Here is a 22,314-nt window from a genome sequence, read left to right as displayed (position 1 = left end):
CAGACACGCCCACCCTTTTGGTGTCCTATTCCATATGGCATAGAGGCATCTCTTCTCCCCTCTGTGCCCCTCTTCTCAGGATAAGAAAGGTGCCACGTGCAGGTAGAGGGCTTCCTGCCCTGTGTAGCCTTCGGTTCCCATCCATCCAGAGTCTGGACTGGCCAAGGTGACCAGGAAGGGAGTCGAAGGCGGGGGGCCCAGCCTGAGGCCGTTTACCTCCTACCACCTGGCCAGCCCAGCCTTAGGTGGGGGCCTGGGGCTGGCCTCAAGAGTTGGGGGGAGCAGAGCCAGAGGAGGGGGCAGGGAAAGCCGGGGGATGTCTGCTCTGGTGGTTACAGAAGGGCCTGGTTTGGGAATGGGTGCGGCAGGAACAGCCTGAAGACAGATGGAGGACGTACCTCGGTGGCTGGGAGCACCGCCGGTGGGCTGGGTCCTCTGCATGTTTGAGAGCTTGCGGGGCGCTGGGAATTAGCTAAGCAAAATGGCCCTATGCTGAGGAAACAGCGCTTGTCATGGTGACTTAAATCTTACAGTAGCTTTAAGAGGCTTTGGTGCTACTTTAGGTTGGAAGGAAAGCCCATGATAAGGTGACACTTGGGCAATGACCTGGAAGAAACGAGCTCGGCCTCTCCCAGGTGCAGCCCCCGCCCCCAGGCTAAACCCACACGTCTCAGACCTAGGGACGGCTGAGGGTCCTGGGAGGGGAGGGGCACCGTCCCTGCTTCCTTACCTTTCCGCACTCCCGAATCGCCGTTCCCAGGACGCTAAAGCCTCCCTCCGTCTCGCTGGCGTGTGCAGAAGACACGCACCCCTTCTAGTCTAGGCCAAGTAAGGCGAACCAGTCCCAGAACCGACGAGCAAGAAGCAGGGAGCCCAGAACAAACCGGGGCGGGGCGGGGCAGGGAGCGGAAGTCGCGCCCGCAGAGGGCGGGCCAAGCGCTCGTCCCGCCCACCGGCTGAGGATGGGCCGCCTGCACTTCCGCCCCGCCCCGCTGGGAGTCGCTGTGGAGCTCCTGAGGAGGACTCTGCGCGGCCGAGGTTAGGCGGAAGCGCCTTTCTGGCCGGCGCTTTATAGGCCTCTCTGTTGCTTCCTGTTTCCTCTTTTACTGTACCCGCCAACATGGTAGGTATCTTGGCCCCACGCCCCGTCCCCCTCAATCGTCCTCCATCCGCGGCTTTCCGCGGCCCCCAGCCCTCGAGGCCGGGCGCCGGACCCCACCAGGTCCTGGCCTCCGCGGGTCCCTGGACTCCGCGCTGAGCCCCGCGCTCCAGCGCTTCCCGACCGGCCGGCCCTCCTCTCCCCTGGGATTCAGCCCTAGCCAGCAAACCCTGCTCCCGTCGGAGCGGGACGCCGCACTTTTCCCCGGAGGGCTGCTCTGGCTCGCGAATGACCCAGTGTTGTCCAACCCGCAGGGCCGCGTCCGCACCAAGACCGTGAAGAAGGCGGCCCGGGTCATCATTGAGAAGTACTACACGCGCCTGGGCAACGATTTCCACACCAACAAGCGCGTGTGCGAGGAGATCGCCATTATTCCCAGCAAGAAGCTCCGTAACAAGATTGCAGGGTGAGTTGACGGGCCTGGTGGAGGACGGGGAGCCGAGCCGCGGCTCAGGGTCCGCCGAGCTCCGACTCGGGAGCGGGCCGGGTGCCCTGCCGCTGGCGTCGGGACGAGCGTCACCGACGCGGCGGGTTCTCCTGCGGGCCTGCCCTCCCGGACGGGGCTGGCCAGGCAGAACCCCCGGGAGATCCTGCTCCGCACCGCGAGGCCTGGCCTGGTTACACGCCGGGTCAGGGACTTTGGAAGTCGGAAGGAAGGAAAAGGGAGGCGGGCGGCGGCCGAGAAAGCTGGAGGTGGAGGATTGGGTGGCTCGGAAAGAACGGGAGCCGAGAAGGGTGTGTGCGAGGCGGCGGAGCTGGGTGTGCGCGCTCGGAGCGCGCGCTCGGAGCCCGCGCTCGGTCTCCGGGTGGTGAGTCCTGCCCCTTCTCCCGGCGTAGCAGGAACCGCAGCTGCTGTGCGTCTCTCCGGAGACGGCCGGGACCGGCGGGGGCCGGGGTGCGCGCTCAGGGTTCTCACTGGCTTGTGCACTTTGCAGCTATGTCACACATCTGATGAAGCGGATCCAGAGAGGCCCGGTGAGAGGCATCTCCATCAAGCTGCAGGAAGAGGAGAGAGAAAGGAGGGATAATTATGTACCCGAGGTAAACTTCCTGGGTCGTTTTTGGGCCTCTGGCGCATCGTGAAAGATAAGCAGGTGCCTGGTTTGCCAAGGGACCTCCACAGAGTCTTAAAAAGGAGGTCTTCTATCCATCTATCCCTCAACCAGCTCTAGGTGCCCACAATCCATGTGCCATAGCCTTGTTTTGCCCTGTTGGGACCATTTGGGTCCGCTCTGGTTTTTCACGTGAGAGCCCTTAGTGGTGTGTGTTGAATGATTGCCGATGGCCGTTTGTCCTGGTTTGAGTATTTGCTTTAGCATAACATTCCGGAGGTGTGCACCTGGTGTTGAGGTTTACTGAAAACTGGTTGGATGTTCATGAGGGTAAATGAAGGTAAAACCAGGAGAACTGATCCTTGGGTGCTGGGATCCTTAAGCACACTGCTCACCTTGCGGGATGCCCTCCCTCCTCCCTTCTTCCCCCTCCCACCCCCCCTCATTTAAGAATCTTGGGGAAAAGGTGGGGAAAGTGAGAGAGAACTCACTCATTGATATTTGGGGCCTGCCTTGTTACTTCTAGGTCTCAGCCCTGGATCAGGAGATCATCGAAGTAGATCCTGACACTAAGGAAATGTTGAAACTTTTGGTAAGTGTGCGCTGAGTTTCTAAAACAGGATTTTGAGAACCATCAGTAGCTTTCCATGATCTCTGTTAAGATTAGCAACCAGGCGTTCTTCTCAACGTCCTTCATACATGATTTCCTTTTGTCCTCCCCATGCCCCAAGAGACCCATTCTGCTATTTGCGTTTCCTGCTTGAGGAAATGGCAGCTTGAACACTAGTGGGTGGAGGGTTGGGAATCCCATCTACGCTTCCGACCACTACACACGCCGCCTCCAACATGGGGTTCGCTGGTTAGTGAAGATGGAGATTGCACTCCACCGGAAGGTAACTCCCAAAGGCAGTGGCCATTCTCCCATGGCTTCCAGGACACCCTTCCTCCCTTCTTTCCTTGTCTTCTTGTCTCTGGCCGCTCCTTCCCTTTGCCCCTTGGTTCCAGCTCTGGTTGTTCCTTCATACTTCGTGCTTTCCCTCGGGGACGTCATTCCTCCTGTGTCTGTATCCTGGCCACTCGTAAGAAGTGTGGTCTCCTCTGCACATGCTTACCAGGCACATGCGTGTGGCAGTTAAGATACGTTTGTGTGGCTTCTCTTAGTTCTCCATGGTTTGATGAGGGTAATCTGGGCTTCAAAGCCCAGTACACAGTGATTCAGAGCAACTTCATTTTTTCTTTTTTATGATCGCAAAATGTGTAAGACATTTGGAAAGGTAGGTAGTGAGCAGAAGGAACTGCGTACCTACCACCCAGTTTCAGAAAAACGTTACGAGCATAGCTAAGGTCTGCTGTGGACCATTTTCTCCAGAAATAACTACTATCCTGAATGTAGCCTTTTAGTTTTTTCTATAAAATTGGTTTTTGAGGATGAACCGGGGCACGAAGTTCCAGGTGTGTGGCAGGCTCTCGACAACTGTTTGAATTGGTGAAGCTTCCTACTTGCGTGTGGCCCTGTATGTGGCCCAGGGCGGTGAGCCTCAAAGGAAAAGATGACCCTCGGGACATTTGGCAATGTCTGGACACACTTGGCTGCTACAGCTAGGGGATGCTAGCAGACATGAGTGGGCAGAGGCCAGGGATGCTGCTAAAAATCCTACAGTGTCCAGGACAGCACGCTGACATCTGGCTGTTGGGAGTGCATGTTCCTCCAGATCTCAACTAGACCCCCTTGTGAGTTCATTGTTCTGGGGCGGGGAGAAGGCCCCTGTTGGCTCTCTGACTCCAAGCTGGTGGAGGCCGATAGGCCAGGCCTGGCGGTGGTACTGGGACTTCGATCACAGACCTCAGCAGTACGGCCACACTGAACCCACTTTGTTGTTTTCCAGGACTTTGGCAGTCTGTCCAACCTGCAGGTCACCCAGCCTACAGTTGGCATGAATTTCAAAACACCACGTGGAGCCGTTTGAATCTTTGCTGTGCTGTAATACCTTCAATAAACCTTGGACAGTGACCTTGCCTGTGTCCTATGTGGGTTCTGTGCCAGTAGCGCTAAGGGCAGGAGTCTTTCTCAAGGCAGAAATCCTGAAGAGCACTCCGCGGTGGCAGCATCTACAAGGGGCCTCTGGGCCGTGGGCGTACGGACGGCGGACATCCTGGAGAGCTGAGCCCCATGGCCATGTTGCTCGCCAGCCCCACCCTGCCTGGCCCCGGCAGGCCCTGAGCACTAACCTTGGCTTCAGGAAGAGGTCGGGGAGATGCTTTCCCTCTCCTCACCCTGCCTGCCCCGTGGTTCGATCCTTGGCCTCTCCTGGGTACACACAATCTGGGCTAATGAACCTGTCTTGAAAGGGTAACACTCCTCACATGTTTGAAGGTTGGGCTTGGTGGGTAGGAGGTTGGATGGGTGGGGTCTGCCTGGTACCTGGAACAGATGAGGTTCAAGTGTGTGTGGAGGTGGAGGAGGGTCAGTGACACTGGGGTGCACGGGTTTAAAGAGAGGCAGAGCTGCTGGCTCTAGCCCAGATAGGTGGCTCTGAGCTTAGGATCAAAGGGTGGGCGGGAGGAGTGTTAGGCTGGGCTGGTGCCTGTTGAGAAGTGGGGGAAAGGAGCCCTTCAGCTGGTGATCCACACATCTGACCACTTTTTTGTCCCCGGCAAGTTGGGCATGTTTGCGAACATGGGTGTGTCCCAATCTGCAAGGTGGCAGAAACCAGACCAGCCTGGCTCTGCACTGGTCCTGCCCATCCCTTCTGTGGGGCCATAGCTACAGCAAGCATTGCAAAAATGTGTAATAATTTTGATACAGTTTGCCTTGCAGAAAGCTTGCAAAAATAGTATGAGGAACTTCACCTACCCAGATCTACCAATTGTTCGTTTTGCCCCAGTTGCCTTACACTCGTGCGCATATGTGTGTGTGTGTGTACATACATTTCTTTTTTTTTTTTTAATTTTTTTTTATGTTTGAGAGAGAGAGACAGAGTGCTAGCAGGGGAGGGGCAGAGAGAGGGAGACAGAATCTGAAACTGGCTCCAGGCTCTCAGCTGTCAGCACAGAGCCCTATGTGGGGCTTGAACTCTCAGTGAGATTATGACCTGAGCTGAAGTCAGTCGCCTAACCGACTAAACCACCCAGGCACCCTTACACATACATTTAATCTACTGAGCTAACGAAGCATACCCTTTTGACCCAAATATTTCAGTGTCTACTTCCTAGAAACAAAGACACTTCTATAACCAGTGTACATTTCAAAATCAGGAAAGTTGACATCGATACACTACTGTTAATCCATAGTCCATTTTTGCCAATTTCCAGATTATGTTTTTTATAGTTCATTCGTTTCCCCTGTTCCAGGATCCATCCCAGAATCACTGACTGCATCTAGTGTTCATGTCCCTTTAGCCTTTCTGTGTCTTTCATGACTGACATTTTTGAGTAAAAGTATTGTCTGACTTTGTAGAATGTCCTTGAGTTTGGATGGTTTTGTGTTTCCTCATAATTAGATTTAATTTAGTTTTTTCTGTAGGAAGGCCCCAGTCTTCATACTGTGTTCTTGGCGCATCACAGCAAGAGCCAGGATCTTCGCTCCTCACATTTGTGGTGATGTCTATGTTGAGCCCTTGGGTTAAGGTGCACCTGTCACTTCTCCATCCTGAAGTTGTCTTTTCCTCGTAATTTATAAACTTGTGAGGAGATCAGTGATACTTTAATTCCAGAAGGAAGCTTTCATTTATTCACAACCAGCTTGTTTCCATTTTCTGGTGTGGGGTCGGGCGTCCCTAGCAAATATTATTGCCTTCTAAATTTTTTTTTTTAGCGTTTATTTATTTTTGAGACAGGGAGAGACAGCATGAACGGGGGAGGGTCAGAGAGAGAGGGAGACACAGAATCTGAAACAGGCTCCAGGCTCTGAGCTGTCAGCACAGACCCCGACGCGGGGGCTCGGCATGGCAAGATCATGACCTGAGCAGAAGTCGCCTAACCGACTGAGCCACCCAGGCGCCCCTATTGGCTTCTAAATGCAACCGCGCTTGAAGCCCCCTCCCTCACCCACCCCTTCCGTGTTTGGTCAATGGTGGGGAAAGGGTTGGGCGCTCTGCATGGAGGATTGAGAGGACCAATAAAAGGTGAAGCCAGTAGCGGGGCAGTTTGCTGTGACGTTTGCTAACCCCCCACCGGGAGGCAGCGTCATTGCTCCTTCATTTGTGTGCGGCCCCTGCGGCCCAGGGCCTCGAGCAGGACTAGGTCACTGCGCGTGCGGGCCTCAGGCTGGGAGCTGGCAGCTCGCGGAAGCTGCCGGATGCTTCAGCCGTGCCGATGAGTTCCGCCGGGCCTTAGCATCGTTAGCCGAAGACTGGGCTCCTCCGCACTTCTGGCGGCACTTGGTGGAGGCAGGGGGTCAGGCCCCGCCCCCAGGGGCTGGCACTTGCGCTTCCGGAGATGGGCGGGGTCACGCAGGTGTTGGCCGGGTCAGCGCAGGTGTCAGGCGCGTTCTGCCGCGCGTTCTAGCACCGCGTTGCTGCGGGTCTGGGTCGGGCAGTGCGCTCGGCCTAGACAGACTGAACAGCCTTCCGCCTTCTGCGCCAGGGACGCTCTGCTCCTTAAAGATTGACAAGTGCTCCAGAAACGTACGGAGGTACTTTTTTCCTTTTCGTTCTATATCGTCCTTGGTTATTTATGTTAAAGGTTCGTTTTCAACACACACAAAGTGAAATGACTCTCATACGGTTAGATACCAAATGAACACAAGATAATAAGCATTGTTTGTTGTTGTTTACTCAGGGAGGGAACTGAGAACATGTCACTATGAGTTCAAAGGAGAAAGAACGACAACTGTGGAGTCGAATGTTGAAATGACTTTATAAATGGACGCGAAACTGATTTTCTCCGCAGTCGGAAGTAAATCAACCGACTCTCTAGCCAACAGAACTTATTTATGTGCACATCTACAGCTCAGGACTGTTTGCTTGCCATCAGGTATTGGCAACTTACAGAGCTGTGAGTCGGCTGCAGGGCAGGTGGAGGTGGGCACGGACAGCGTCTCTGGAATCCCAGTAGAACCCGGAGGGTTGTTGCTTCCTAACAATGCGGAGCCTTGCACTGAAACACAAAATTCCCCTCTCCGACCAAACATCCTTATTCTCTACGATCTCTGTCAGCTTTACCAGGATGGTCCGTAACTGTGTTGAAATGAGAAAAACTCCCCGTTTATTCTTGACCATTTTCAATACTGTGCTTTCTTTCTTTGAGAAGTTCAACTTGTCGGATGTTTGGCTCTTTTATCGATAGTTTAAAAAAAAAACAGCACTTGAAGGTTTCCCCTTCTTTCTGCTTTACTTGAGTTTGCCTCCTTTTCCTCACTAGATAGTGGGAAAAACAACCCAACCGTGAGGGATGTGAACAAAGCTTATTTTCTCTTTTTCAACTGCAGGGGTCAGCAAACCATGGCTGGGCCTGTTTGTGTGAGAGTCGTGAATGGTTAGGAATGCTTTTTACATTTCTAAGTGGTTTAAAGCAACTACCACAGGAGAATAATATGAGCTGTGAAACCTATATGAAATTCACATAAATGTCCCAACGTCCGGTAACGTTTTATTGAGATACAGCCATGTTCGTTTACATATTGTATACGGCCGATTCCCTAATACAATGGCTGAGTTTAAACCAATGTGACACAGACAGTATGGGGCACCCAACACTTTGCACCATACATTGCAGTCACACACTTATAACGCAATAGTGTTTTGAGGGTCACACCTATCACCATATCGTGACACTTTATTTTGTAAAAATTATTAGTGCATACTCAACGTTAAAAAAAATGAGGGGCGCCTGGGTGGCTCAGTCAGTTAAGCTTCCGACTTCTGCTCAGGTCAAGATCTCACGGTCTGTGAGTTCGAGCCTCCGTCAGGCTCTGTGCTGACGGCTCAGAGCCGGGAGCCTGCTTCGGTTTCTGTGTCTTCCTCTCTCTCTGCCCCTCCCCTGATCATGCTCTCTCTCTCTCTCTTTCTGCCTCTCAAAAAATAAAATAAAAACATTAAAAACAGTTTATTAAATAAAAAAATAATTGAGAAAACTGAGCTTTGAATGTTGTACTTTTCAAGATGTGAGTAGCTTATTCGTGAACCAAGCAAGGAAAGCAGTTTATTCAATGGTGAGTTAATTTCCCTGGAAGAAATATATCCGGGGAACATAGTTATTTCTTAGGACTACTAGCCTTTGAATGCAAATGGCAGCTTGAAGAGGTGAGAACACTGGGAGCGACAGCAATAGAAAATTTAAAAACTAGGCAAATGCTTTTGAATGGTTTTCCTTGGCTCTGGACGAATCAGAAAAATGTTATCAGAAAAATGTTATCAATACCGCTCAGGTGTTTATGCAAGAGGTGATGCTAAGTTTGAAGAGCCGGAGGTATTAGCCTCTGTGAAGAGTTGGCTTAGAATGACTACAGGGCAGAATATTTTTAAGGACGAGGAATAACTAATTCAGTATAACGTGAAATGGGAATCAGCTGAGCTAGTGTTACAGCTGTTGGTTGTGGAAATCTACGTGGAGCAGAAAAAGGCTACTTTGGACAACTTGCAAAGCTTGCAAAATTGTAAAATGTTTAAAACCTATTCAGTATGTTATTCATCAGTATGTGTTTTGCAGAACATATCTAAATCTGTTATCAATAAATTTCATTTGCTCTCATAGACTTAACCATCAGTTCCATGAATGTTGTATTTAATTGTGATAACACATGGCGTAATATTTATCATTTTAACCACTTGTAAGTGTACGCGATAACTCCCTATTTCCCTCATCCCAGCCCTTGGTGACCTTTATTCTGCTTTCTGTCTCTATGAATTTGCCTATTCCAGGTACCTGACACAAGTGGATTCATACAGTATTTGTCTTCTTTTGTGACTGGCTTATTGTACTAAGCAAGCATGGTCTATCCACGTTTCTTTGTTGCTGGTTTCTGTTTTCGAGGATGGCCTGTGAACCAGCCGAAACATTGGATAATTTGGTAAATGTTTGTGCCTTAAAAGGCTGTACTTCAAGCACTGACGACTCGTGAGGGGCTAGACGGTGCCACTGCAGAAGCAAACCACAGTGCTGGTCTGCAGTGTTTTGGCGTGTCACCTAGGTGTGTCTAAAGAGAGCTAGGTCTGTTTCCTTCCAGTGCCTTTATCTGAGCAGGGGACAGCCCTTGAGTCTCCAGAGAGGTTTTTCTGAGCCCGGTTAAGGCGCAGCAAGGAGAAGAAGAGTGATACTGTTGTTCCGGTCATGGGTATCGTATACTTTTATCAGGCTCTTTTTTCCCCGCCAAGTGCCCGTGTCGGCAGCAATGAAAACTGTAGTTCAGGTCCTGTAATGCTATTTCGGCGTTGGCCTAACCAGCCATCCGATTGATTAGTGAGTGTGGCCAAGGGTTTTAAAAATTGGTGTGAAGGGATGTTGGATTTTTGTGTGACTTGTTGAGATAACATGCTTACCAGGAGTGAGGTACGGCTTGAAAATAGCTCATTGTGGAGGGTCACGGGGTAAATAGGGTAGACTGAGACAACAGGCAACGTCCTGTCTTTGAATAAACAATGAGAACGTGAGGTTGAATTCAATGATTGTTTTTTTGTTTTTTTTTCCACGTAGGGCAAAGAGACCTTTTAAGGGAGGAGAATATAGGTGGAGGTAAAAGTTTCTGAGATGTGATTTTGGGATGTGTGCACTTGGTGGTGCTGTCTGCTTCCAGAACCTGGAAATTGGCTCTGGAAATCCTTATTTTGAGGTCATCTCATTGTGTTGGGAGGAATGATCTGGGTCTCGCTTGGTGTGGCTCACACGAATCCCGGAGAATTTTTGTTTAATTTTGATGGCACTGTAGGTTTGCAGTATATTTTTAAAAAATTTCTTTTTAACATTTATTTATTTTGAGAGAGAGACAGAGCGTGAGCGGGGGAGGGGCAGAGAGAGAGAGACACACACACACAGAATCCGAAGCAGGCTCCAGGCTGTCAGCACAGAGCCCGGCACGGGGCTCGAACCCACAAACCGTGAGATCATGACCTGAGCTGAAGTCAGACGCTCAACCGACTGAGCCCCTCAGGCGCCCCAGGTTAGCAGTATTTTGTATGTTCTTTCCCAATAAGATGACACTTCATGCTTCTAAAAAATCTTCGTGTACATCCAGTCTCCCGGTTGGAAGGGAAAGTAAGGCTGGTCAGTCAGTGGAGTTTCTGTCTTTTTTACCTACTGACTCGTTAGTTCTTGCATTGAGCTAGTCACAGCATTAAGTTGTTCACTGATGTCCCCACAATGTTCACTCAGTCTAGGAACGGAAACCTTAGAGATGCCAGTAGGCACAGGATGATGAAAAACTATTTCGGCAGGGGTTAATCTACGTCTGCTATTTAGAGGATTCTAGATTTTTATCGAGGACAGAGGTAATGCTTCTGGTCATTCAAGCCCTTTCTTCGCAGCTTTTTCTAGAGCCCTTTTTTTTTTCTATCAATTTTTATATTCCGCTTGCCTTTATGATTGAGAATGGTGTGAGGTATGAAATCGTAATGAGAAGCTCAGAGTTTTTGTAAGCAAGTAGTTTGTTTCTGCAATGAAGTAAAGCACTTTGGTATGATTTATTCCGCAAAGGAATGCCAGGACAAACAGTAATCTGTTATAATTCCTTTACCGATGTTGTGGCGTCTGTATGTCTAGTTGGATAGCATTCTATCCGTTCACGAACGACGCAATGACCCAACTGTAGAAACAGCCTGAAGCTGGTGGTAAATCTATAAAATCCATTTGGAGTGTGCTGCTGGGTCCAGGGGGAACCTCAGAGGGTGAATTTGGGTTCTTTGATGTTCTCTTGTCTGTACATACGTCCCATCTGATGGGAGGTAAGAGCAAGCAGGAAGGCCGAAAGGAAGGGGGTAAGGATGTCCATTTGGCCCAGGGTGCCTTCTGTCTGGTAAACATTTGGCACTCTTTTATACATCAGTTTGTCTTTTTCAGACTGCAGGATATTTGCCTGATAGTCTGTAACATCACACAGGGATAAAGCAGATTTATAAATTGGGGAGAGAAAGGATAGGTGGGTCTATTTTCAGCTGTATGTTACCAGTCTCGTCAGCCCTGCTGTTTCCAGCGATAGGGTATCAGTCTCCTTAGTATGGGCTGGACCGCGAACAATAGTAAGTTTGGTAGTGAGACGAATAGACTGTAAAAGAGTAACAATTATATGCTTGTCGGTGGTGGTAGTGTGAACAGAAGTTAAGAATCCACAGGATTTCCAGATTGTGCCAACAGTGTGGGAGGCTCCAAAGGCATCCCTGGCTTTGTAAATGGCGGCCCTGCTACCTTTGCCAACATGCAGACTCTGAGTTCAGTGGCTTGGGCTGACATTAGAGTGGAAACCGAGCATGCCTTCGGCGTGTCATGTGGGAAAACTGTGGTATAACCAGTTACGTTTTCCTGGGATTTTGTTTAAGAAAGCCATCATAAAATTGAAGGACGTTTGGGTTTATCTGGATGGATATAGAAGAGATCTTTGGCTTTGAAACCATTTTTGTGGTTGCAAGGCAGTCTTGGAATGGAGTGGGGCTCTCCATCATCAGGGATTTAAAGTGTTAAAACAATGAATGATAGAGGGATTGGTTAATAGAGCTTGTTCATAGGTTCTCTGCCTCCACGTAGACAGGGCCTTTTGCTGACTTCTTTTTCTTAAAGTCTATTTATTTTGAGAGAGAGAGAGAGAGGGAGAATCTCGAGCAGACTCCACGCTGTCAGTGCAGAACCCAGTGTGGGGCTCGAACCCACGAACCACGAGATCATGACCTGAGCTGAAACCAAGAGTCGGACGCTTAACCGACTGAGCCACCCAGGTGCCCGCCCCTCCTTTTGCTGACTTTTACCAAGTGTCCCCAAGATCTTGGCTGTAGTCTCCCAAGTGAGCAGGGGGTCCCAGCCAACGATATTCTATGCTCATTATGATAACTGTAGGGGAGAGCAAATAAATTTTCTCTACCTTCTTACGTTCCATGGTCACAGCCTACGTGTTGAATGGTCTGTAATTCTTGCAGGTTTTGTTGATGTTATGCATGGTAGCCACAGGTGGTGATGTTTTCGCTTGTGCTGTGTGATGTTTACAGGTTTCAGCTTCAGGTCAGCCGTCCTCTTTGTTCCTTTTCTGGCGTTGCAGCCTTGGGGAGATTGTTTGCTTGGTCATTAGTAGCTGTAAACATCATTTAAAGTTTTTGAGAGAATATAACACACCAGGGAGATTATTATTACTCTAAGTGGGTAATTTCCAGTGTTTGGAGTGCACTGTGAAGCCATGGTCCCCAAGACCCAAATCGATCAAAATCAAATAAGTCAAAGAAAGTCCGTGTGGAAGGAGTCACCTTTTTAAGTCACGCGGCGTGTTTTATAATCTTAGATAATTGGGTTTCAACTTTCCCAGAAGTATTAATCCAGGTATAGCGCGTGGTGTTGGTCATAGCACAGATACCTCCCTGCTTTGCTAAAAGATGATCAAGAATTATTCTGTTATCAGGAACAGCTTTAGCCGGAGAGTCTTAAGGATTTTCTTTGGGCAGTTGTTGTTTTAGCAGCAGATTATGCAGTAACTTTAAGAATTGAGAGGGGCACCTGGGTGGCTCAGTGTGGTTAAGCATCTAACTCTTGATCTCAGCTCAGGTCTTGATCTCAGGGTTGTGAGTTTCAAGCCCCACACTGGGCTCCACGCTGGGCGTGAAGCCTATTTAAGAAGATAGTAGTAATAATTAAGGAGAGGTTCCTGATCACAGACTCGTTGACTTTTATCCCCAACCAGATAAGTAGGAACCTACCAAAAGGAGTGAATCCTCAATTAGGAAAGCCTCTTGGCAGGTTGTTTCTTTTTCTTTTTTTAAGTTTTTTTTTTTTTTTTAATTCTAGTTAGAGAGGAAAGTGGGTGATGGGCATGGAGGAGGGCACCTGTTGGGATGAGCACTGGGTGTTGTATGGAAACCAGTTTGGGAATAAATTATATTTAATAAAAAATAATAATAAAAATAAATTCTAGTTAGTTAAGTATACAGTTTATATTCGATTCAGGTGTATGATATAGCGATTCCACATCCACACATCACCCTGTGCCCATCATGACAAGTACACTCCTTAATCCCCATCAACTACTTACCCCATCTCCCCAGTGCCCCCTCCTCTGGAAACCGTCTGTTTGTTCTCTGCAGTTAAGAGTATGTTTCAAAAAAAAAAAAAAAATATATATATATATATATATATATATATATATTTCTTGGTTTGTCTCTGTTTTTTTTCCCTTTGCTTGTTTGTTTTGTTTCCTAAATTCCACATCTGAATCAAATCGTATAGTATTTGTCTTTCTCTGACTGATTTCACTTAGCATTATACTCCCTAGCTCTACCCATGTCATTGCAAATGGCAAGATTTCATTCTTTTTTATGCCTGCATAATATTCCGCTGTGTGTGTGTGTGTGTGTGTATACACACATTGGGCTCTGTGCTGACAGTGCAGGGTGTGCTTGGGATTCTCTCTCTCCCTGTCTCTCTCTGCCCGTCCCTTGTTCACTCTCTCAAAATAAATAAACCTTAAAAAATCCTTTGGCCATAAATGTATGGGTTTATTTTGGAACTCCCAGTTCTATTCCATTGGTCTATAAGTCTATATGCCAGCACCACAGTATTTTGATTACTGTAGATTTGTAGTAAGCTTTTAGGTATGAGTCGTCCAGCTTTGTTCTTTTTCACTTTTGTTTTTTGTTTTTTTGGCTACTTGGGTTGTATTACTTTGCTAGGATGGCTATAAGATAATACCAAAGGGGGCACCTGGGTGGCTTAGTTGACTAAGTGTCTGACTTTAGCTCAGGTCATGATCTCACAGTTCGTGGGTTCAAGTCCCGCGTCGGGCTCTGTGTTGACAGCTCAGAGCCTGGAGCCTGCTTTGGATTCTGTGTCTCCCTCTCTCTGCCCCTCCACTGCTCATGCTCTGTCCCTCTCTCTCTCTCTCTTTCTCAAAAATAAACAGTTAAAAATTTTTATTAAAAAAACCCAAACAAAACAAAATACCAAAAGACTGGATGGATTAAACAGATACTTACGGCGTTACATTTCTGGAGGCTAGAAGTCTGAGATCAAAGTGTTGGCAGGTTTGGTTTCTCCTGAAGCCTCTCTTCTTGGCTTGCAGATGACCGTCCGGGCATGTGCATCCCTGATGTCCTCCCATGTGTCCAAATCTCTTCTTGTAAGGACACCAGTCACAGTAGACTAGGGCCTACCTTAATGGCCTCACTGTAATTTAATCACCTTTTTATTATTGTATTTTATTTTTTAAAGAAATTTTTAATTTTTTTAAGTATTATTTTGAGAGAGCGCAAGCGAGTGAGCAGGGGAAGGACAGAGAGAGGAAGAGAGAGAGAGAGAGAGAGAGAGAGAGAGAATCCCAAGCAGGCTCCATACTGCCAGCACAGAGCCCGATATGGGGCTCGAACCCACAAACCGTGAGATCATGACCTGAGCCAAAATCAACCTGAGCATTGATCAGGACGCTCAACCGACCGAGCCACCCAGGTGCCCTGATCACCATTTTATTAAAAAAAAAAAAATTAATAATTTTTTTCAAAGTTTATTTATTTTGAAAGAGAGAGAGAGAGCACAAGAAGAGAAGGGGCAGAGAGAGAGAGGGAGAGAGAGAATCCCAAGCAGGGTCCAAGCTGTGCACAGAGCCCAATGTGGGGCTTGAACTCACGATCTGTGAAATCATGATCTGAGCCGAAATCAAGTCAGACACGCAACTGACTGAGCCACCCAGGCACCCCGTAATCACATTTTTAAAGACCCTGTGTCCAAATATAGTCACATTTTGAGGTACTGGGGTTTAGGACTTCACCATATGAATTTAGGGGAACACAGTTGAGCCCAGGACACGGACTCCATGCAATTCCGTATGATTTTGATTACCAGCTTTTCTATTTCTGCAAAAAAGACCATTGGAATTTTGATAGGAGTTGCACTGAATTTGTAGATGGCTTTGGGTAGCACTGACATCAAGTCTTCCAATCTATGAGCCTGGGACATCTTTCCGTTTATTTAGGTGTTCTTTAATTTTTTTCAGAACTGTTTTTAGTTTTCAGGCAACAAGTCTTTCACTCATTGGCTAAATTTATTCCTGGGTATTTTATTCTTTTGGGTTGTGATACTATGATGTAATAAGAAATATGTATTTGGTTTTTGTCCCCAGTTCTTGGCACAAAGCGTTCTAAAATGGTTGAAATTCCCTGAGTGGTAGGGGTGGAGGACCATCTTTTGTCATTCATTATAGGTCTCTTTTAACCATACCTGAATTTATGCTAATGAGGTCACTCTTGGGCTTGTAGATAGTGTGGGGGCTGGTTGCTTGAGGAACCCATCATGTGACTAGAAAATTGAAGCATTCAGCCCTACCCCCTGATGACTGGGGAGGGGAGAGGGGCTGGAGATTGCGTTACCAACAGTCAATGATTTGATCTGATCAGTAGTGCCTACATAACTGATCCTCCATAAAAACTAAGTGACATGGTTGGAAGAGCTTCTGGGTTGGTGACCATGGGCAAGGAAGAGTGACACGTCCCCAACTCTGAGACAGAAACTCCTCTACTCAGGACCCTCTCAGACCTCACCCTATGTACCTCTTCATCTGCCTGTTCATTTGTGTCCTTTATTTTTATTTTTTAAAAATGTTTATTTTTGAGACAGAGAGTGCAGGGGAGGGGCAGAGTGAGAGGGGAGGACAGAGGATCCGAAGCAGGCTTTGCACTGACAGCAGAGGGCTCGACACAGGGCTTGAACCCATGAACTATGAGATCATGACCTGAGCCAAAGTCGGATGCTTAACCGACTGAGCCACCCAGGTGCCCCTCATTTGTATCCTTTATCATAAACTAGTTATTGTAGAGTTTTTTCCTGAGTTATGTGAACCACTATAGCAAATTTTTGAATCCAAGAAAGGGATCATGGGAAGCCCCAGTTCGTAGCCAAGTCAGACAAAAGTGTGGGTAACCTGGGGACCCACTGCTTGTGATTGCTGTTTGAAGCAGGGCGAGCCTTGTGGGAAGGAGCTCGTAACCTGTGATGTCTCTGTTAACTCTGGGTAGTTAGTGTCAGGATTGAACTAAATTGTATGACACCCACTTGTTACGTACAGAGAAGTGGAGAGTTGCTCAGTGGTTTTGCGCTGGTCTTCTGGGTGATGAGCCCAGAGGGCACAGGTGGGCGAGGCTTGGTGTAATAGTTCCGTTCTCCACTTGGTGGCGCTGCTTAGCTTAGTGGGGGGTCAATTGTGTGTGTGTGTGTGTGTGTGTGTGCACGCGCGCACGCACACATGCACGTGTGCTAGAGGTGAAGGTGCCCTTGCCTAGCCCTCTAGTCTCTGGAGCGGGAATTTCACACCCTCACAGACACGTGGTCATGCACCCCTCCTTTGTCTCAGTCTCTGCTCCCTACCTTTACCCTGTCTGTGTCTAAGCTGTGTGCCTGCCAGGTGATGCCTCCCTCCAGAGTTTTATCTCAGATGGGCTATGTGTCAAAACCCCTCACTTCAGAGACCTCTGCGGCTTGGACCCATGCTGACTCTCTGGGGGAGGGTCTTCCCAAGCATTGGCCGGGTGCCAGCTTGTCTCAGAAAATGTTTGCTTGATCACACAGCAGCAGAGTTTATGGTAAATAGCAACACACAGCTGGCACCAGATTTTGCCGCACTCTGACATCTCTGTCCAATATCAGTAGATGTGGCCACTCTCCAAGGTCCACTGGGACCTTTGACCATGGGGAGGCCATATGGCCTCTACCAGATGCACTCCAAGCAGGGGAACCGCTTCTCCCGTGTGGCACACAGACCCTTCAGACCCCGCTGCCGGCTCCTGGGGATTCACCCTGCTACCTAACCAAGCACCATCAGCACTGAGCTCTGAACATTCAGATTCTGCTCCACTGTTCGTAGAACCTGGTGGTATTGAAACCCTCTTCTTTCTCCCCGTCAGTAGTTTTGGGGAACAGATTTTTTTTGGTCAATTCCCCTGTGAGTGTTTTTTCTCTTCGTCTCTCTCTGCAGCTACTTTGGGGGGAGGTGCTTTTCTTGTGTGATCCTGATGTGCTGCACTGTCCCCTTTCTCTCTCTCTCTCTCTCTCTGTCCTCTCTCTGCGAAAATGGCTCCCTACCCTCCAGGGCTCTGCGGCTTTTCTCTCCCCCAGTTCACCTCTCCACACCATGTGCCTGACAAGTTCTGTGGCTCAGGCTGTGCGGATTTCTGCATTTATCCTCAGATCAGTTTCAAAATGGTTTGATACTGAGCTAGCTGTGTTTTAGGGACAAGACAAGCTCAAGGTCCCCATACTACTCCGCCGTCTTAACTCCTCTCTCATTGTCTGCTGATCTCACTGAGGATCCCTTGTATGTAATGAGTCCCTTTCTTGCTGCTTTTAAGATTTTTTTCTGTTTTTGGCTTGCAGCAGTTTGATTAGGATGTGTCTCAGAGTGTGGGGAGCCTGGGTGGCTCGGTTGGTTGAGCATCTAACTCTTGATTTCAGCTCAGGTTGTGGGATTGAGCCCTGCACCTGGCTCTGTGCTGAAGGCACAGAGCTTGCTTGGGGTTTGTTCTCTCTCTCTCTCTCTCTCTTTCTCTCTCTCTCTCTCTCAAAAAAAAAAAAAGTGTGTCTCAGTGTGGGTCTGTTTAATTCTATCTTACATGGAATTTATTGAGTAGATTCATGTTTCTCAACCAGTTTACCACTCAAGCCTTTTTAATTCTTTTTTGTTTCTTTTTCTTTTGTTTATTTTAATAATTTTATTTTCCGTTGAAAATCTCTGGGGGATTCTTTATGTTTCAGGACCTAAACATTTTAAATACAACTTAAATACAGTGAATACTTTTGTAATAGAAGTTAGAGGTTCTTCATTTCGTACAAATAATCAAATAATGACATGTAACCTATTGGGTTAGCTCAAAACAGATTTACTTTTCTTTCTCTGTTCATTAGAGCCAACAAGTTCTCATTTGGAAGAGGAGAGTAACTGCTTTTGCTTTTTTTTTTTTTAATTCTATCTTCTAGGGTGCAGTGTTTTCGTTGGGTTGATGGGACCCTTGTCAAGTGCTCCTTTCTGCCTACTGTCCTTGAACCCCATGATCTTCCTGTGCAACAAAGGCCTCATGCCGTCTCTGAATCTTGCAAAATTGTGTTGTTTTCACCTGCATCAGCTCTGACAGTATCTTCAGAAAGCTATAAGGTGGTCATAAAGCAGGAGTGTCCTGTGGGATGGGAGAGCAAGAGCACCCAGGGCGCTCAGGTGCCTGATGAGGGAAGCTCTACTTGGTTGCCTGCTCCCTTCCCGGGATCTCTTTCACTCCAGAACCCCTAGCACATTCCTGGATATTTATGAGAAGACCGAGTCAAAGGCCATTTTCTCAGCGATTCCTGCCTTCACGGGTCGGACTTTGGGTCTGCCTGGGGGCTCTTCATGAATCAGCCAAAGGCTGGTCTCTCAGAAGAAGGTGTTTTCATGGTACCTAAAGCTGTGATGATGATTCATTCAAATGATGTTTCTTAAGTACTAGGCACTGGGAATAGTCTCGATGATGAGCAGGAGTGTACTGTGTGCTGGGCGTGCCACTACGTGATCTCTGCATGTTATTTCATTTTTTAAAAATGTTTGTTTACTTTTGAGAGAGAGAGATTGAGAGCACAAGCTGGGGAAGGGCAGAGAGAGAGGGAGGCAGAGAAATTGATCCAAAGTGGGCTCCACACTGTTGGCCCAGAGCCTGATATGGGACTCCAACTCAAGAGCCGTGGGATCATGACCTGAGCAGAAGTCAGGCACTTACCTGACTGAGCCACCCGGGTGTCCCTGCATGTTATTTCATTTGATCTTCACTACAACCCTATGCATATTTACTATTTATTGAAGTATAGTTTCAGATGTACAACATAGTGATTCCACAACTGTACTTGGTGTGCTGTGCCCACGGCAAGGGTAGCTCCCATCTGTCACCAGACAGCACTATGACAGTCCCATTGACTGCATTCCCTGTGCTGTGCCTTTCATCCCGTGATTTATTCAGTCCATAACTGGAAGGCTGGGCCTCCCTCTTCCCCTTCACCCATTTTCCCCATCCACCTACCCCCTTCCCTCTGGCCACCACCAGTTTGTCCTTAGGGGTCTGTTTATGCTGTTTCTTTGTTCCTTCCTTTGTTCATTTATTTTGTTTCTTTAGATTCCACATATAAGTGAAATCATATGGCATTTGTCTTTCTCTACCTGGCTTATTTCACTTAGCATAATACCCTCTAGGTCCATCCATGTTGTCACAAACGGCAAGACCTCGTTATGGCTGAGTAATACTCCATTGTACATACACATCACATTTCCTGTATCCGTTCAATTATTGATGGACACTTAGATTGCTTCCGTATCTTGGCTACTGTAAATAATGCTGCAGTAAACATAGAGGTGCATAGATCTTTTTGAATTAGTGTTTTTGTCTTCTTTGGGTAAATACCCAGTAATTGAATTACCAGATTATATGTTAGTTCTATTTTTAATTTTCTGGGGAAGCTCACCACTGTTTTCTACAGTGGCTGCTCCAGTGAACATTCCCACCAATAGTGTACGAGGGCTCCCTTTCTGCCACATCCTCACCAACACTTTTTTTCTTGTCTTTTTGAAACCAGCCGTTCTGACAGGTGTAAGGTGGTATCTCACTGGGGATTTCACTTGCATTTCCCTGATGCTCTGTGATGATGAACATCTCTTTAAGTGTCTGTTGGCCATCTGTATGTCTTTTTTGGAAAAACGTCTGTCGGGTCCTCTGCCCATTAAAAAAAAATTTTTTTTTAATGTCTATTTACTTTTGAGAGAGTGAGAGTCAGGGAGGGGCAAAGAGAGAGAGAGGAGGAGACACAGACTCCGAAACAGCTCCAGGCTCTGAGTTGTCAGTACACAGCCCGAGGTGGGGCTCGAACTCATGAACTGCCGAGACCATGACCTGAGCTGAAGTCGGACGCTTAACCAATTGAGCCACTCAGGCGCCCCTCCTCTGCCCATTTTTAAATCAGATTATTTTGGGTGTTTTTTTGTTTTTGTGTGTGTGGGTTTTTTTTTTTTTTTTTTTTGTGCTGAGTTGTAGAAGTTCTTTATATATATTGGATATTAACCCCTTATCAGACACGTCATTTGCAAGTATCTTCTCCCATTCAGTAGTTTGTGTTTTCATTTTGTTGATGGTTTCTTTCACTGTGCAAAAGCTGCTTGTTTCGATGTAGTCCCAGTCATTTATTTTTGCTTTTGTCTCCCATGTCTGAGGAGACATAGCCATAAATATTTTGCTAAGGCTGATGTCAAAGAAATTACTGCCTGTGTTTTCTTTTAGGAGTTTTACAGTTTCCTGTCTCACATTTAGGTATTTCATCCATTTGGAGTTTATTTTTGTGTATGGTGTAAGAAAGTGGTCCAGTTTCATTCTTTTGCATGTTGCTGTCCACTTTTCCCAGCACCGTGTATTGAAGAGACTGTTTTTTCCCTACTGTATATTATTGCTTCCTTTGTCACAGATTAATCTTGACCCATTGATCTATATTTTTGTGCTGCGACTGTACTGTTTTGATTACTACAGCTTTGTAGCATCTCTTGACATCTGAGATTGTGATACCTCCAGTTTTGTTTTTTCTGAAGATTCTTTGGCTCTTGGGGTCTTTTGTGGTTCCATACAAATTTTGGGATTATTTGTATTAGTCCTGTGAAAAAGACTATTAGTATTTTTATAAGGATTGCATTGAATCTATAGATTGCTTTGGGTAGCATGGACATTTTAACAGTATTAATTTTTCCAAGCCATAAACGTGGCATACCTTTCCAAATGTGTCATCCTTAATTTCTTTCATAAATGTTCTTTAGTTTTCAGAGTACAGGTATTTTACATCCTTAGTTCAGTTTTTTCGTAGGTCTTTAATTCTTTTTGGTGCAGTTCTAAATGGGATTGTTAATTTCTCTATCCACTACTTGGTTATTAGTGTATAGAAATGCAAAACATTCCTGTATATTAATTTTGTATCCTGCAACTTTGCTGAACTCTCTTATCAGTTTTAATAGTTTTGGGGGGGGGGGTTTGCATCTATGTTCATTTTGTGCTGCCTTTGGTTTTGGTATCAGAGTAATGCTGTCCTCACTGAACGAATTTGGAAGTTTTCCTTTTCTATTTTTGGAATAGTTTGAGAATAGGTGTTAACTCTTCCTTAAATGTTTGGTGGAATTCACCTGCGAGGTCTGGTCCTGGACTTTTGTTTTGGGGTGCTTCTTGATTACCAGTTCAATTGGATTACTAGTAATTGGTCTGTTCAGATAATCTATTCCTTGATTCAGTTTTGGGAGAGTGTATGTTTCTAGGAATTTATCATTTCTTCTAGGTTGTCCAGTTTGTTGGCATACAATTTTTCACAGTAGTTGCTTATAATCCTTTGTATTTCTGTGGTGTTGGTTATTACTTCTTTTTAATCTGACTTTATTTAGGTCCTCTCTCTCTCGATGAATCTTGCTGAAGGTGTATCAGCGTATTTATCTTTTCAAATCAAGGTTTCACTGAACTTTTTCTATTGTTTTTGTTGTTGTTGTTTTAGTCTATTTTCATTTATTCCTGCTCCAATATTTATTATTTCCTTCCTTCTATTAACTTTGGGCTTTGTTCTTCTTTTTCTAGTTCTTTAAAAAAGTTTTTAAATTAAAAGATTTTAATTCCAGTGCAGTTAATTTACGGTATTATATTAGTTTCAGGTGTTCAATAGAGTGATTTAACAGTTCCATGTATCAGTGTTCCTCAGATAAGTGTACTTTTAATTCTCTTCACCTATTTTACCCATCCCTCTTCCCACCTCCCCTCTGGTTATCATCTGTTTGTTTTCTTTTTTTCTTTTTTAATTTTTTGTAATGTTTATTTATTTTTGAGAGAGAGAGAGAGAGAGAGCGAGAGAGCGTGAGTGGTGGAGGGGGCAGAGAGAGAGGGAGACACAGAATCCGACCAAAGCAGGCTCCAGGCTCTGAGCTGTCAGCGCAGAGCCCGATGCGGGGCTCGAACTCACGAA

The 22,314-nt window shown here is 46.8% G+C and overlaps 1 protein-coding gene across 1 annotated transcript; it reads left to right on the top strand.

Moving 5' to 3' along the window:
* Positions 1 to 1,045: 1,045 nt before the first annotated feature.
* RPS17 (ribosomal protein S17) lies at positions 1,046 to 4,222 on the top strand. Its single transcript, XM_047086776.1, has 5 exons — positions 1,046 to 1,123; positions 1,414 to 1,565; positions 2,095 to 2,200; positions 2,738 to 2,803; positions 4,098 to 4,222. The coding sequence occupies exons 1-5, from the start codon at positions 1,121 to 1,123 to the stop codon at positions 4,176 to 4,178; spliced, it is 408 nt and encodes a 135-aa protein (XP_046942732.1). The 5' UTR covers positions 1,046 to 1,120; the 3' UTR covers positions 4,179 to 4,222.
* The last annotated feature ends 18,092 nt before the right edge of the window (positions 4,223 to 22,314 follow it).

Source organism: Lynx rufus, unplaced genomic scaffold (assembly GCF_022079265.1).
Source record: "Lynx rufus isolate CCGP_SWC_20201006 ecotype Redwood Valley unplaced genomic scaffold, mLynRuf1.p SCAF_21, whole genome shotgun sequence".
Taxonomy (NCBI): Eukaryota; Metazoa; Chordata; class Mammalia; order Carnivora; family Felidae; genus Lynx; species Lynx rufus.
This window is presented reverse-complemented; position numbering and strand designations above follow the sequence as displayed.

What these genes read in the sequence shown, in the direction of transcription:
- RPS17 (XM_047086776.1), top strand. An exon ending in GGGATAATTATGTACCCGAG is followed by an intron (nt 2,201 to 2,737) that starts GTAAACTTCCTG and finishes TGTTACTTCTAG; the next exon opens with GTCTCAGCCCTGGATCAGGA. An exon ending in AGGAAATGTTGAAACTTTTG is followed by an intron (nt 2,804 to 4,097) that starts GTAAGTGTGCGC and finishes GTTGTTTTCCAG; the next exon opens with GACTTTGGCAGTCTGTCCAA.